Source organism: Petaurus breviceps, unplaced genomic scaffold (genome assembly GCF_028583685.1).
Source record: "Petaurus breviceps papuanus isolate PSGF00001 unplaced genomic scaffold, PetGlider_PUasm1.0 37, whole genome shotgun sequence".
Classification (NCBI taxonomy): Eukaryota; Metazoa; Chordata; class Mammalia; order Diprotodontia; family Petauridae; genus Petaurus; species Petaurus breviceps.
The window spans coordinates 64,093,625-64,110,213 of record NW_027186296.1 but is presented as its reverse complement, the minus strand read 5'-3'; the positions used below and the strand labels follow the sequence as shown (position 1 = coordinate 64,110,213).

Genomic DNA, 16,589 nt, shown 5'->3' with positions numbered 1-16,589 from the left:
TTCCTTCCTTCCTTCCTTCCTTCCTTCCTTCCTTCCTTCCTTCCTTCTTTCTATCCTAAATCCAAAATGACATCACAAAGAGTCAAACACAACTGAACAACAAGAAGGCTTTCACTGACTGTAATCTTCCCAGGTCTGAAGGACCATAGAGGGCCTATGGAAAGTGCAGCAGTGCACAAATACTGGCCTTTAGGAGAGCAGGCTAGAGAGGAATTAACAATAAGTGATTGGAGCCTGAGCCCTACATAGTGGGGGGCATCAGCAAGCATTTTGGATCCAGCTGGGGAAGCTGCAATCAAGCTCTGGTCGAATCAGAAGAACTGAGTATGGCATGGTAGGAGCTGAGTGGCTGAGGAAAGAGGCAAAGAGCAGGCCAACAGAGGGGCTGATGTCACCTGCAGAGAGAAGGGGCAAATGTGTGTGTGTGTGTGTGCGTGTACCTCAGGGGTGGGGGAGTTAGGAAAGGTTTGTTCCTAAAGAAAGAAGCAGTGAAATAAGAACAAAGAAGGGAACCTAGAACTGCAACTCGTGGGTAAAACACACACACACACACACACACACACACACACAGTGATTAGAAGGTTCTCAAATGTAGCAGCAGCAACCAGGATATCAAATTAGGGCCATTTTGAAAATGAGACCTATGGATACCTGCAGCTGTGGTGGGGAGGGGGAGGTTCAGATGGTTTTGGGGTGGGGAGTCACTTGCTGGTGAAGCTTGACAATGTTAAGTTCTTTAAGAACTTGTATGCATAAGTAAGCAATAGAGAGCTAGAGGTCCTGAGGACACATGGAGGTTCCAAGTTCTGCCTATCCCTACATCCCTGAATGATATTATGCAAAAATTCTTTGCCCCCTTGTGAGGCTCCCACTTGCTCAAAACAAATGTGACCATTCCCAAGACCATTTCACTCCTCACCTAATGTATGTAAACACTGACTTCCCCACCCACCCCCAACCAGTCTCCCAATTTCTAGTGGAAATTAATAAATTCTGGTGGGCAGATACAATCTTGCAATGGCTTTTGCATCAGGCTCCATCTCCCTATTACTCAGTTCCTATGGTTACACTGACTGATGATTAGAAGACCTTAGGTGCTGAACTTGGTGAACCATGAGTAGTCACCATCCAACAGGCTAGCTTGAAGGAAGGATTGGTAGTAATTAGAGAAAAAGAACTTACCTAGATTGGTATTTTCTTTCTTTTAAAAAAGGAAGGACATGCTTTTAATCCCTACTATTGGGGGAAGCTGGGGCTGTTGGACTTCTTGAGCTCAGAAGTTCTGAGTTTAAATTGCCTAAGTGGACCAGATGTTCATACTAAGTCTTGCACCAATATGACAAGCCCCCATCAGTGGAAGGGTGTCATGGTGGAAGAACCAGGCTGCCTAAGGAATGGCAAACCAGCCCACATTGGAAATGGACTGCATCAGCTCTTTTGCCTATCAGTAGAATTGGGTCCATGAGTAACTGCTACAATTCTAGCCTGGGAGAGATAGGGAGACCCAGTCTCATAAAAAATAAAAAAATCAAAATTAAAAAGGTGTTAGGGGTTGGAGAAAGGTTCAGGAGACAAACCAGGAAACCACCGGCCAGTGAATTTAACATCTGGTGTAGAGAAACTCTTGGAAACCAGCTCAGAGGATGTGGTGGGAAAACACCTGGAAAAGCAAAGATTGACGAAGGGGGAAAGCATGGATTCTGGCTCAGGGAGGACATGCGTAACTAATCTGCTGGCTGCTCCACGGACAGAGTTGCTGAGACAGATAAGATGAGTTGAGTGGAGGCCACAGGCCTTGAACAAGCACTTGACAAGGTCCCACCTCAGATTAATGGCTCAGAAGAAAAAGTTCCAGAATGGGAGGTGGATTGACATGGGGATATTGGGGTAGGTGGAGGAAGCAAAATGTGGCTGGCATAAAAACTGGCTTGAGGAGTGAGAGTCTTAAATGGAAACATCACCACTTGGATGGAGGCCTACCTGTTCCATTCCCCCAGGATCCTCTGACAGTCTCTCTTATTCACAGTCTTTTCCATCCATTTAGAGGAGGAAGTTGGTTGTATGAGCCTCTGTTTTTCCTTGTAAATGTCTGATTGAAAAGGGCATTTAATAACCTGAGATAGAGGACAGAAAGAGGAAGGGAAGGTAGGTGGGAGAGGTGGTGTAATCTTAAAGCAATGAGGTGGGGCCCTTGCCCAGCAGACAGAGAGAAACGTTTTCTAGGAGATAAAGAGGAAGCATCTGGGAGCAGAGTTGGGGAGAATGGGTCAGTCAACAGCCCCTAATGTTGGGGAGAGGATGTGGGGGATTAACATTGAAGGCTCATTGACATCTGCCTCTGCACACAGCTGTGGTAAGAATGGGAAGCCAAACACTGGGGCCCTTGAGAGAGGGCCTTTTTCCTCTGGGAGGAGATGGATGCCTTACAAATGAGGGGAAAGGTTCTGGAAGGTCATTCATAACCAGGTGAGTTTAAACTTTGAAGGAAGATGGAAGACACAGACATATTCAAGGAAAGACACAGAATAGTAAGTATACTCTCATGGTGGTATTAGTTTCCAGACTTCTATAGACTAGTATTCCCTACAGAAATCCAATGGAAAAAAAGAACAATTACTCAAATCTCCAAATATCTAAGGCTATAAGTTTCATGCTTTGAGAAGTATCATGGAATAGTGTATAGGGGGTCAGTTTTGGAGTCTAGTAGGTTTGTGTTTGAGTCTTGCCTGACAAATACTAAGTATATAACCATGAGAATATCACTCAACTTCTCAGTACCCCTTGAATTTCTCTAAAAGGATATGTTTCAGACAGTAACTAAATCGGTAGAGGAAATTTCTACACTGGAAGAACCCTACATTAGGAAATCTTAAGATAAAACCCCTGCCCCCCCCGAACTTAATCAATTTCCAACTTTCACCTAACCAACCATTTTTCTTGTCATTGAAATCCAAGTTTTAGACAAGCCATTGAATCACTTAACATGTCAATGGTTAGGTAAGCTTGCATATATTTTTCAAAGGTGAGATGCATACTAACCAAACATCCTTGGGTTGACTCTGTTACTCTTTTAAAACAAAGGTTTATTTATAAATTCCATTAGTTAATTTACAAATATTTTAGGTACTTACCTGCAAGGTATTATGGTAGGTACACAGATGTTTAAAACACAATCTTTATTCCCAAAGGAACTTAGAATCTTGTTTGAGAAGGTGAAAAGATAATCAACAACAAATGAGGGGAAAGGTGTTAAATGAATAAGCTATAAATGTAAAAAAAAAAAACAGCAAGAGGAATTCACATGAGTGAGAGATGATTTCTGCCTCTGTCAGTCAGAAGAGGCTTTACAGAAAAAATGAAATTTGAGCTGGGCCTTGAAGGATAGGAAATACATTAGGTGGAAAGAAGAAATGAAATATTCTAGATGGAGGAAGTGGTATGAGAAGATATGGGAAAGAACAAAATTTTAGTTCAGAAGATGGGGAAAAGAGGCTCCCTACAATTCAGGGTTTATGTAAGGGAATATTAGGAGGTAAGTGTGGAAGGCTGTTCAGAGGATGGATTATTAAGGGTTTCAAATGCCAAACCAAGAAGAAATTTCATAGGCAGGGGAAGCTCTTTGCCATTTTATAGCAGGGGAGTAACCTTGCCATGAGCAAGGTTCTTTACCTTCCATTTGCATCTATGTATGGTCTAGTGAATAGGTGCGTTTACCCACCTATGTGGAAATCCAAGGATTAAAATGTTGCCCAGTTCTTTTACCTGTTCTGTTACTTCTGAGGTAGGACAGGGCTTTGTGTAGGCTGCCAACATGTTAACTGGAGGGCACAGCTTGGTGTACCATAGTACTTCTCTTTTTGGTCTCAAGATACCGTTATAGTCTTAAAATTATTGAGGCTCTTCCTCCCCCAAAGCTTTCATTTATGTATGTCATATCTATTGATATTTACCATATTAGAAATTTTAAAATTTCTTAGTATTAGTATGAAATGAATTTTGACAATCCCAGATCTTGGGGACCTCCAGGATCCCCAGACCATCCTTTGAGAACCACTGGTATAGTGGAGTGAGCACAGGATTTGACACGAAGGAATTGGGCTTGGTAACCTCAGATTCCCGTTCCAGCTCGAAGTCTATGGCTTTATGTTTGAGGATGCTATGAACTTGAAGTGGTATGTGCACCAAAACTCTGAATTCTCTAGCTTAGTGGTGCGGAGCCTACGGCCTTACGTTTGGCCTTTCAAGGACTTAGAAGGCCACGTGTGACCTTAAGGCCACAGGTTCTCCACCCCTGCTCCAGCTCGTCTCATGGTTCATTAGTGGAGCTTCCTATTGCCTTCACTTGATACCTCTTACCATAGGGTAGAAACTCAAAAGCTGTTTCCCAAGAGCACAAAAGTATTAATTATAGCTCAGTGCTCCATGGTGGTGGAAGTAACTTCTTCACATATGCTTCCCTTTGGGATTTGTTTTGGTGAGAAAACAGTGAAGCAATAGAAAGTGCTTGAGGGATAAGTGGGATGCCAGTGAAGAGACGCCCGGGAATATTCCAAGACAGGCAGTTGGAAGAGAATGTGCTTTCTGGGGAGTTTGAAAAGAGACAGGAGCACTTCATCTGGGCTTTAGAAGGAGCACTCCACAGTGTCATGTTTGAAAAGAAACATCCAGGCCAGAACAGGATCCCAGAAGGAGGGAAAGAGAGTGAGAGAGGAGTCAAGAAAGTAGCAGAGGAATGGATTCACTCAAAAATGAGCCTGAGATCCATCTTTCAGCACCTAACTTTCTCACTTCAGATAGATGGCTTTACTTCTGAAGTTCTCTTGTTCTGTGAGCTTGGCTGCATTATTCTGTCCTTAACAAGAGCCAAAGAAGACCTTTTACCATAGTGTATCCAGATGGGGGATTAGGAAAGTTGGGTATTGATGGGCAGAGCTGGGGGATGATGGGGAATAATTGCTAATGAAGCCAAGGACAGAATTACTACATGGGTCAATAGAAGACTGAGCTCTGTCAAGTGCTTTGGTGGGCTTTCAGCAACAGAGCTCGGAGTGGCACCTGGGAGAGGGGACATTTATCTGAACTTTAGCCTCACTCTCTGAACTTCTTGAGTCAGGAAACGTGAGCTGGAAACCTCCCCAGAACAAACAGTACTGTGAGTTCTTCAGTCTTCACTGTTTCCAGAAACAGCAGACTTCTTTCTTTCTTTCTTTCTTTCTTTCTTTCTTTCTTTCTTTCTTTCTTTCTTTCTTTCTTTCTTTCTTTCTTCCTTCCTTCCTTCCTTCCTTCCTTCCTTCCTTCCTTCCTTCCTTCCTTCCTTCCTTCCTTCCTTCCTTCCTTCCTTCCTTCCTTCCTTCCTTCTTTCCTTCCTTCCTTCCTTCTTCTCTGTGAATCTCAGATATCAATGTTTAGCTTAAGGACACAAACATGACCCAGAATAGGGACCTGCAGTTAGCTCAGATTTTTCAAACAAACAAAAAATTTGAAGTTCAAACTGGAAAAAAGTAGGGGGGAAAAGGTGGGAAAAGAGCCTGGGATGGTTGGAGATCTGTTAGTTCACTCTAACCCTAGTTCTTGACCCCAATTTTAGGTCCAGTGTATATATTCAACAATTTTAATTCAACATTTATTAAGCACTTACTATATGTAACATACTGTGCCAGGCATGAAAATAAAATACTCTCTACCTTCAAGGAATTTAGTCTCTACTGGGAACTTACAACATGTAAGTAGATTAAAAGCATATACAAAGTCATATCAAGGGGGGATAAAGAGTAAAGGGGAACAGGAAGGGAACATCAGGAAAGGCCTTTTGTAGGATGTGGGACATGAGCTTGGGATTCTACAAAATGTCCTATCTTTCCTACAATTCCCTTTCCTCTACAGTCTAGAATGTATTTCAAACATGGGAGATCACTTATTCTAAAGCACATAAATGGGGGAGGGGGGACATAAATCAATCTGTTATTATGGTCAACATGGTTTTTGGCAATTCCTGGACCATCCGCATCATACATACTCTTCCTCACCCTTTTAGCCTTTTTTATTTTTACTGCTCCTCAATTCCTACTTTGGTTTTGTTGGCTTTCCATCTTGTTTTCCTCACCTTTTTAAGTTGCCACACCACACCACACCACATTTCAGTTCCTTTTTACCAAGGAGTGGAGCTCTACAAAAGAGAAGGCTACCACATACTGAGAGGGACGTTGAGAAGACTGAACAGGCTGGTTAGGAGAAGTACAAAAGACCTATGTAAGTAATCCTGGTTCAATATCACAACCTTTCAACCCCAGCCCCAAGAAAGTGCCAGAACTCTTTGTCTTCCAATTTAAATATCCTTTCCACTTTTCCATACTGAAGCCAGGTGACTAATGGCCAAAGCTTACATTCCAAGAACCCAAGCAATATATTGCCAAGAAGCTTCCCTTCAGCTCCTCTATCCCCAAACATCTTCTATTCCTCCCCTTCTTTTCCCAGACCCTTAAACCATCCAAGAACTGTTATATTTGCAACCAGGGATTTTTTTTTTTATTTTTAAGGAGAATATTTGTTGAATACAAAATAATAGTGGACATTATCATCTAATTAAAACAATCAAAATTGTTTTAAATTAATATCACAACTTTAAAACAAACTTATAATTATCATACACAAAGTATCAATATGCCTGGGAGCTCTTGGCACACCCTTTATGAACCATCGTTGTTAGATAGAACCTATAAAGTCGCTGGTAAACGACTTTTTCATTCCTTATAGGACTCCAGCTCACTGACATCTCATATGCAAGACTGAGTCATTAGTGTATTAAGAAGATAATTTGCCATTTTTGGTGTGAGTTGATTCAGAAGATCTGATAAGGTGCTCTTTGGCAGTTTACTTAACCTAGATTTTCCTGTGGTACTTAAGAATTAGCTGTTGGTGATAGGCCACAATGAAATGTCTGATGATTGGGTCAGCCAAAATGTTATCTTGATACTGACCCAACAACACTGGAGAAAACAATTCTAGTTCCACCAAATTCTAATCATTGAACTGTGTCTTTAGTTTTACTATCCTCATTTAGGGAAAAAAAAGACCAGAGTGAAAACCAGTTCAAGTTATAATGCTCCTCATAGATATGGAGAGAGTTACATTAAATCCAGTGATGTGGGTTGGATATTCTAGGGAAAGGACAATTGCAACCAGTAACCAATTCAGGAGTCCTACCTTCCCTACAATTCCCTTCTCTTTCTAGTCTAGGTTCAGGGCCAGGCCTATTTTCCCCTTCCTACTACTACAAAAGCACATGTCTGGGACTCTGGGAAGGCTATTCTTCTCTATTCGAGTAAATTCCATTTCAAATCACATGTAATTAAATGTGTGGTATTGAATTAATGTTTTATTCTGAGTGTTTTGGCAGCCAGGGGCCCTAGGGTCTGGTTTGTGGAAATAAAACACACGCTTCTTAGTGATCTTCCCTTCCTTTCCTCTGTTCTCCTTTCTTCCCTTTTTTGACAAGAATCCACCCAACCCCCACCTATAATAGCTCTCAAACTTCATTCCCTCCTGGTCTGTGAACCATGGCTGCTCCATGTAGTATCTCTTTAACAGGGGATCTGGAGGTGATGTATGTTGGTGTTACTTCTTGTCCTCAAAAAGTATCCAAGTTGCCCAGTCAAATAATCAACAAGCATCTGCTATGTGTTAAACACTATACTCGGCTTACAAATTCAAAACCAAAAATGAATCAGTCCCTGCCCCCAGGTAGCATACAGTCTATCACTTCATCTCTGGAGTTTTAAGATATCAGGGCTAGTGGGAGAATATCTGTTATAGAATCAGTGATACCCATCTCTGATATAGATTTAATATGTGACCTTGGCAAATAATTTTCCCCTTGTTTGATTTCAGTTTTCTGAGAGGAATTGAAACCTAACCTTAGGACTTTGGACTACTAGATGATGTCTAAAGGATCTTCCATCTCTAAGATTTTATTATTATATGAAATGAGCAGCAGCTCCATGTAAATGATCTCAGAAATGGGATTCCATAAGAATAGCTTGTCAGAACTGAATTGTAAAGGAAGCAGAAATATGGTCATCCCAAAATTTCTACCAAGATCAGTTTTGTCATGGGTAGGGTTTTTGCATAGGAAAGAGCCTGCATATTAGGAGAGCACATGAAGATTCCAGTAGGTTAAGAGGAGCAAAGTGATAGGAAGATAATGGAGTTTGGTGGTTGGTCTGAACAATGGGATGGATCCAGGTACTAGATAGAAAGTAGATTTCAAAATGGGCTATGGGCAAGGGCCAGGTTGGTTAGGAAAGCCAATTAAAGATCAACTGAGAAAGCAGTTGGCTGGGCTCATGGTTCTCTGAGGGCCTCCCTCTTCTCAGCTGCTTAGGCAACAGCCTTCAGTGAAGGATTAGTCTTGAGCTGCCCTCATGTTTACGTGGAAGGGACTTTCACAGCCAGCAATCTTCAGAACAGTAATTAGAAAAAGTACTGAGGTGGCAAATGAAATTCTGTTTAGGCATTTCCACTTAGTTACATGTCTGACTGAGGGGCAGAATTCACCTTTAATGACAGAGCTTGCTGTTTGAGCAAGGATCAAGATACACGCCAGAGCTTGGGGGCTTCCATTATTTATGATCACATTTTCTGGGGCAATCTGGTGCCTTCTCGATTGATCAACAACAATTGCTGGTGAGCAGCTGCCTTTGGTTTGCAATTTTTTCCCCATCTTCCTGATCTTGGAGGCTTTAAGAAAAACATGGAAGAAGGAACTAGGGATCAGAAAATTTAGGCAGTTCATAGGTTCAATAATTTAGGCAGTTTATAGAATATAAACAGATGAAAAGAACCTTATTGATCACCTAGTCTACCTTTACATTTTCAGGTGGGGAAATGATCCTAAAAAGGTTTAGTGACTTGTTTAAGATCACACAAGTAATGGATCAGCAAATGATTTGTTTATCCAATCTCTCTCTGTTTCTCTGTCTTTCTGTCTCTGTCTCTGTCTCTCTCTGATCCATCTATTAGCAGCTATGTGGTACATTGGATAGACTGATGGGCCTGGAGTTAGGAAGACCTGAGTTCAAATCTAACCTTGTTCATTTACTCTCTGTGTGACCTTGGACAAGTCACTTAACCTCTGTTTGCTTGGTTTACTTCAACTGGTTACTGTAAAATGGAGATGACAATACCACCTTCCTTGAAGGGTTGTGAAGATCAAATGAGATACTCTTTGTAAAGTGCTTAGCACAGCGTCCGGCACATAGTAAATGCTATTCTTCCTCCCCCTCCCCCCCAACCCCCATGATTTTAACTTGGGTTCCAACACCAAATCTATTTCTCTTTCTACTTCACTAAACCCTATTGGAATAGTCATAGCCACCTTTGGAAGAAAATTACCCACCCCTTACTATATTTCTCCCAACAACTGGGTCATGTTTCAGATTAAGAAGGAATTCTCATGATTCTCTTCTTATCATCTATTCTGTAGTAGGAGGCCTAGTATCCAAGACTGGAAATGTATTGAAACTGTTTTACTCTGTACTGGTTGGGCTATATCTGGAATACTGTTCAGTTCTGGGCTATTTGGTGAAGGAAGGAGATGGAGAAGCATCCAGATGAGCTAACCAGAATGGTGAGAGACTAATCCATATGGAGATTGCAAGAAGAACCTGGGGTTGTTTAGCCTACAGAGGGGAAGGATTTCTGCACTATGATGAGCCTTCAAGCATCAGAGTAGCTGTCATTGGGGAAGAGGAATCGGACTTCTCCTTGGCCAGCAGGAAGAAGTAGGAAAAGTGAGTGATTTCTGCAAAAAGGCAGATTTTCACTTGGTGTCAGGAAAAAACCAAACCAAAACAACATTTTCTAATAATTTGAACGTTCCAAAAGTGGACTGCTTCTAGACATAATGGGTTCCCTTATTTCAAGGACTTCAACCAAAGGTAAGATAATGACTCAGCAGGTAGATTTGTGAAGGGGATTCTTGTTCTAGTTAGTCTGGATGGCCCCCTAAGGTCCTTTCCAAGACTGAGGTTCTGTGACTCTAGGCAGAGAGGCTAAGAAGATTGTGAAGGTGGCACCTCTGTTTGATTATGAAGCTGGAACTACCATCAGATGTCAATTTCCCCTACTGGGTAAGTCAGTTGTCTACTGAAAGCCAAAAATGTGGTATCATGTGACTTCTTCCCATCCTCTACCTGCAAAAGGTATAATCACATTCTTCACCAAAGCAGTACACTCTGGGGACTCACAAATTTTGTATACTGAACTATAGTTAAGACTTCAGATAGATCCCAGGGCATTTAATTTAAATTGTAGGCATCTTTGTGGATTATAGAGGGGTAGGGGATTCTCCCAGATAGGTATGTTCCAGATCCAGTAGGCCTCCAAAGTGAGACCTCCCAGGTTGTTAGATTATTAATTAGCATAATCTCTAGACTGGAAAAAGACATTTAGAAAAGGATTAGGTTAGTTTTTGATGCATACAAATGCTTCTTCTATACTCTCTACCTTCTGAATTACAACCCACACTCCTTTTGGAGTTAGGCTGGCTTCTGAGGGCATTACCTTCAACAGTTCCAGGAGACAACTCCGGAAAACTCTCCTGCTTGATTTATGGAATGGCTAGACTCATAGCTTCAAGGCACCCTCATTAATGCTTCCAGACAGAAGAACCCTCTCATTCTAATAGAAAGCCCATATTCCTTAGAGTTAGAGATTGGGAGATCTTCCCAAGACCTTCATTTGCTTTGTGACAGTCAGCTAACCCGCTTCACTATCCACTCTAGCCCTTCTCTCTCTTTTCCCTCTTCTGATGTTCTGGAGTCTGAGCCATCCTGATCTGGCCTACAGTACAGTCAGACAGTAAAAAGAGATTGATGCCTTATCCTCCATGGAAAATCTATCACTGTTTGGCTTGGGGGTCAGATGGCTTCACCAGAGCCAGTTTTGAACAGCACTGTACAATTTAAAAATAAAAACAAATACAAAAACCCAAATAAAAGCAAAGACACCAGAGAAAGAAAATGTTCAGTTGGGACTATTCCCCAGGCCCTACCCAGAGCGGCCTTGCTGGCCCCTTCCTAAATCTTCTACCACTGTTCCCAGTGATTTTCCTATGTTCCCTGAAAAGTTCCAAGGATAAAACTTTGGCTCTTTCTCTTGAGAAGAATTCTCATAATATCTCTTGAAGTAACTGGATTAGAAAAGGAATTGGGAGGTAAAAATAGTGAAGGAAAAAATATGTATTCATGGGGGTGGGGTGAATCTCCTTTTTTCCCTTACCCTCAATCTAATCTGGTGAAATGGGGCAGAGAAGGATCAGAGAAAGAAAAACAAAGTGCCTCTAGTGGTATTGTGGAGTCTTATGTATTGAGCTCAATTAGGATGTACAGAAGGCAGGTAATTTGCTTTATGAGCTTTACCTGCCTAATTGGAGTCATTTCCCATCCCCTCACTTCTCACCCTCATGATCCTCTTTCCTGTGCTTAAGAAAGACAGATCTGCATTATTAACACTTTCTGAAGTCTAGACAACCAACAAAACAATAAATCAAGCCCTGATTTGTAATATTTCATGATTTTTGAGGTGTAAATGAAAATTGATACCTCAAAATTGAAAATTTGACAGTCAGTTCTAAGTGAGCTGGTTTGATCTGGTTCCAGCTTATTCTATGTTGAGGGCAGGGCACAGATTTGTAAATTTAAGATATATGCCAGATAAATATAAGGTAATTGGAAGAGTGCCAACAATTGGGGGAATCAGGAAAGACTTGAGCCTTGAAAGGAGCTAGGGATTCACAGGGATGGGAGAGAAGAAAGGAATGATTCTGGGATTGGCAAATGGCCTGTGAAAAAACAAAGAGGCAGGAGAATAGGCTTAGGAGGGAGAGACACAGAAAGAGATAGAAGACCTAGGAGGTGATGGTCAGATAGGAATTTCAGAATTATTGATTATGGAAGTGGCTTATTAGTGATAAGGATATGAAGGCTGTGACCATTCATAAGTGTGGATGCCCTATGGTACAAACCATGGGAGATGAGATTAGTAAATGGAGAAGCAAGGGAATTTGTTTGGAAAATACATATAAATTAAATTCCCTAAGTAGAGTGGGGAGGGGTCAGAATGGAGACAAGACTGTGAAACAAGTGTGAGCTCCTTAAGAAGGGGGAGAGAGGGGCAGCTAGGTGGCGCAGTGAATGGAGCACTGGCCCTGGAGTCAGGAGGACCTGAGTTCAAATCCATCCTGAGACACTTTACACTTATTAGCTGTGTGACCTTGGGAAAGTCACATAACTCCAAATGCCTTACCTTCCCCCCTCAAAAAAAAAAAAAGACAAAAAGAAGAGGAAGAGAAAATCCTGAGACAAGTAGGTAACTGCTATAAGGATCAGGATTGGGTGACTCTCAAGGAGGAGAGGCTGTTGAGTGACAATAATAAGAGGGTCTAGAAAGGAACAGGAAAGGAAGAAATCAAATAACAAAGACAGTTTGTTCACAAATGAATGGGGAGAGGGGGAGGAGACATAGGGCTCAAGGGAAGGAGAAGTCAGAGTGAAATTAAGGTAGAGGGGCTATGGATGGGCATGAGATATGAAGGAGTGATAGCAAAAGAAGGACTTTTCTATCCAGGCATCATATAACTCCAAACTACAGAGATTCTGAGTGGAAGTGAGAGTTTGCTAGTCATCGAAACTTAGATTATTATACTCTAGTAAATAACAATGGTAGCTGTACCCTAGAACTCAATAGAAAATTAATTTGGTTATAATGGCCTAAGCAAAACGTGGAAGCAGGCAGGAGGGGAGGCAAGTGGCCTCCCCCAACCCAGCACACAGCTCTTTTTGCCATCCCTATTTCGACCGAGCACACCACTATCTTTCTACTCACTCAGGTTCACAATCAGGAGGCATGCTCTACTTGTTAGTCTCCTTCTTTTCCTATAGCCAGTCAGTTGACAGTGGCAAGGAGCCTATGTCTGAGCCTTAGTCCTGGTTTCCTTCTGGTTGCCAGGTAGAAAGGGGTAGGAGCCAGGATCAAGATAGCAGGAGATTTCATTTCTAGGTCCTGGCTTTTTATTTTTATTTTTTGCTTTTTGGAGGGCAATTGGGGTTAAGTGACTTGCACAAGGTCACATGACTAGTAAGTGTGTCAAGTGTCTGAGGCTGAATTTGAACTCACGTCCACCTGACTCCAGGGTTGGTGCTCTATTCACTGCGCCACCTAGCCGCCCCAAACATGTTTCCAAGGTCCTAGTTTTTTAAAGAGGACAGAGGCATGGTTGATTTACTCACCTCTCAATCATGAATGAAGAAGCTCTGATTCAGGGTCCACCTAATGTTAATGTAATTTGATTTTTCTACCTCTCGGTGGGATAATGCTGTCTCTAGTCCATGTTTTGATCCTGGACTTGGGCTTTGTGTAGTGTCCAGGTGGCTTGGTGGTGAGGGGCAGGGGCAAGAAGCCAGATGGCAAGAGGCCTGTGTCTGGGCCCTAATCCTGCTCTGGCCTTAATGTATATAGGTAGTCTAGTTGCATGGGGAAGCTGATACCACTCAGTTTATGTATTTCAGTAGGGGTCAGTGACTCCTGTTGCTAAAGGAGGAGTGTTCCAGGACATCAAACATACACACACACACACACACACACACATACACTCAACTCAGGAAAAAAAGAACTTGCTTGTATGAAAACTTTTGGAAAGGAATAGGCTGGAATAGCTAATGCTATATGCAAATGCCACTACCTCTGAATCCTTCCAGATGGGTCATCTGTCCATCAGTCAGTCAACAAGCATTTATCAAGCTCTTAATATGTGCTAGGTATCACAGTGCCTGGGGATACTGAGCTCTGAGGATACAAAGGCAGCTCTACTTTGAACTTATTCTAGGCAAGTGTTAAAAAAAAAAGTCACAAAATATTAGAGTTGAGAACGTGGAGGTCATCTGGTCCAATTCCTGCCTGAAGCTTGAAATTTCAAGGCAAAGAAAAAATTCATAACTCCTTCTGAAAGGACTACAGAATGAAAGGAAAAAAATAAATACACACACACACACATCTTTCCTTTCCATCACATTTTCTATAGCTCACCTGGGACTACCTGACATGTTGTCCTCTGCTGTCAGTTCTATTTCCATGTCCAAGTCATACAGATGTGGCTCTTGCTTGGTCTTGTAACATAACAATATTAATATAGATCTCTAATGGGCTTCTGCCTACTGAACAATTAATGAAAAGGTCAATGGGTATTCCCTGTGGATGTATCTTTCATTACAAGACCTATTCCTACCGCAATCTCATTGTAGCATTCTTTGGAAACAAGTTGTGGGAAGGTGGGGCTGAAAGTGGCTTCCTGTGGGGCTCTAATTAACTGGTTAAATGATTTGGAACTGTAATAGTCCCTTATATTTATCTAGGGCCTTTCTCTGAGAAGCTCATGAGGCTTTCCTTATCAGAAGCTCAGCCATCTCCCCCACCCCTCCCAGATGGTAGGGAATAGTCAGATGATAAACTATCCATTTTAGAGATCAGGCTTGACCTGCTTAAAGACTTACAGAAAATCTAATATGGATTTGGGGCCCAAAGTGTTGCTTCCATCTCTAGACCCAAGTACTATGCTGCTACATCATTCCTGTAGAAAATGAAGAAGATGATGATGATGATGGTGATGACTGATCAATTGAAGATAATTGATCATTTATGTAGCTCACATTTACATAGCTCTTTAAGGTTTTTAACATGCTTCGTCTAACGACACTGAAATAGGTAGATTAGAAATAATTTTACCTATTTTATAGTTGAAAAAATAGAACCAGAGAGGTTAAGGTACTGGTCACACAGCTTGGACAGTTACATGGTTTGGACTTGAATGCAAGTCTTTTGACCTCAAGATTCTAAGATTTAGCACAAATATATAGGATTGAGCCCTTCTTATTTCCTCCCTTTCTTCCATCTGCAGATGTCCAGCACATTAAGAGGAGAGACATTGTGTTGAAGAGAGAACTGGGGGAAGGAGCTTTTGGGAAGGTATTTCTGGCAGAGTGCTACAACCTCAGTCCAACCAAGGACAAGATGCTGGTGGCAGTGAAGGTGAGTCTCAGAGACATGTGGAAGCAAAGCAGCAGGGCTGGCTACAAGCCCAAGGAGAGGGAGGAAAACAACTTTCTCCATTATAGGATATTGTGCTAAATTGATTGGGTTACATGGAATTGAAGGACTTTGCCTCAAGGTCAGTTGATTTTCCCCATCTCCAAAATACTCCTTTCCTTTGGAAGCAGCCAGGGGGTATTGACATATGACACCACAGTGGGCTAAGCATTAAAAATGGATCCAAAGCAGTACACAGAAGCCCTTGACCTGGTTCTGGTTCTGGGCTTGCCACTTATTCCAAGCAATGAATCTCTTCCATTTTTCTTCTTCTTCTTCTTTGTCCTTACTTAGCAGCCTCACTGACAGAGCTGACATGAAAAGTCTTAGTGATAGAAAACCAACTTGTTATGAGATGAGCTTGTAGTGCCCGCCATCTACATGGCATCTTTGAGGTCCCACTGCTTCTCACTGGAATGGATCTCCCACCATTTCCCCTCACATGTCAACCTCCCTATGTATGCCAAGGTCCCAATGGGAATTTTCCTACTCACTAAAAACTCCACATATGAGGAACACATATCCAGCTATCATCTGTGGTAGAGGCAATGGATGCCATTCACTTTCACTCAGAGCATCAGTCGTTTTGTGTTTCTATAACTTTGGGGAAAGTGCCCTCTGCATTTTACAAAGCTCAAATGGGATGCAGAGATGGGATATGCCTAAAGCAGAAGCAACACGGAGGATCCTTCCACATTGGGGTTGGGCCCTCATAAAATCAGAGAAAGAGATAGAGCTTTGGGAGCGGCAGGTTTAAAAGGGGTATGGTGCATCTGTGTGTGTATGTGAAAATGTGCATGTGTGTGTCTGCGTGTCTGTGTCTCTGTGTAGGCTAGGAGTAATCTATTTCCTTGCCTGTCTTAACTTGAAGAATCATGTTATCTTTCTGAGTATCAATTTCTTCCTTTGTAAAATTATAAGATTGGTCTAGATAAATCTTAAGAAAAGAACACTGAAAAAGATTCAGAGGCAGAAAACCTGGGTTCCCATCCTGGATATGCTACTTAGTCATTGTTCAGGTCACTTCACTTTCTGGGCCTTAGGCAGGCAAGTAACAAGCATTTATTAAATACTTATGATGTGCCAGGCATTGTGCTAAGTGTTGGGGATACAAATGCAAGCAAAAGGGAATACAGTTCCTGACCTCAAGAAGATTACACTCTTGTGGAGGAAGACAGCACATAAAAGGGAGATGAAAAGTGGGGTGTGAAGGAAGGAAGGCAGCCATGCAGGGGCATGGTGGAGAAGTCTGGAGATTTAGAAGTACAGCCAAGAAGGGAATGAATCATAAGCAGAGTGGGATGGTCGCCAAGATGGAAGACATGGGTAAGAAGTCACCAGTGGGAGAAGGGGCCAGTTACATGACTATAACCCTTCCCTCCTACCTTCTTACCTTCCTTCTTACCTTCCTTCCTTCCTTCCTTCCTTCCTTCCTTCCTTCCTTCCTTCCT

At 42.0% G+C, this 16,589-nt stretch overlaps 1 protein-coding gene across 4 annotated transcripts in view; it reads left to right on the top strand.

The window, feature by feature from the left end:
- NTRK3 (neurotrophic receptor tyrosine kinase 3) overlaps positions 1-16,589 on the top strand; it is a 462,765-nt gene that overhangs the window by 373,347 nt on the left and 72,829 nt on the right. For all 4 annotated transcript variants that reach the window (XM_069098548.1, XM_069098546.1, XM_069098547.1 and 1 more), the window contains one exon: positions 14,951-15,081. In XM_069098548.1, the coding sequence (XP_068954649.1) occupies positions 14,951-15,081 (131 nt within the window). The remainder of the gene's footprint in view (positions 1-14,950; positions 15,082-16,589) is intronic.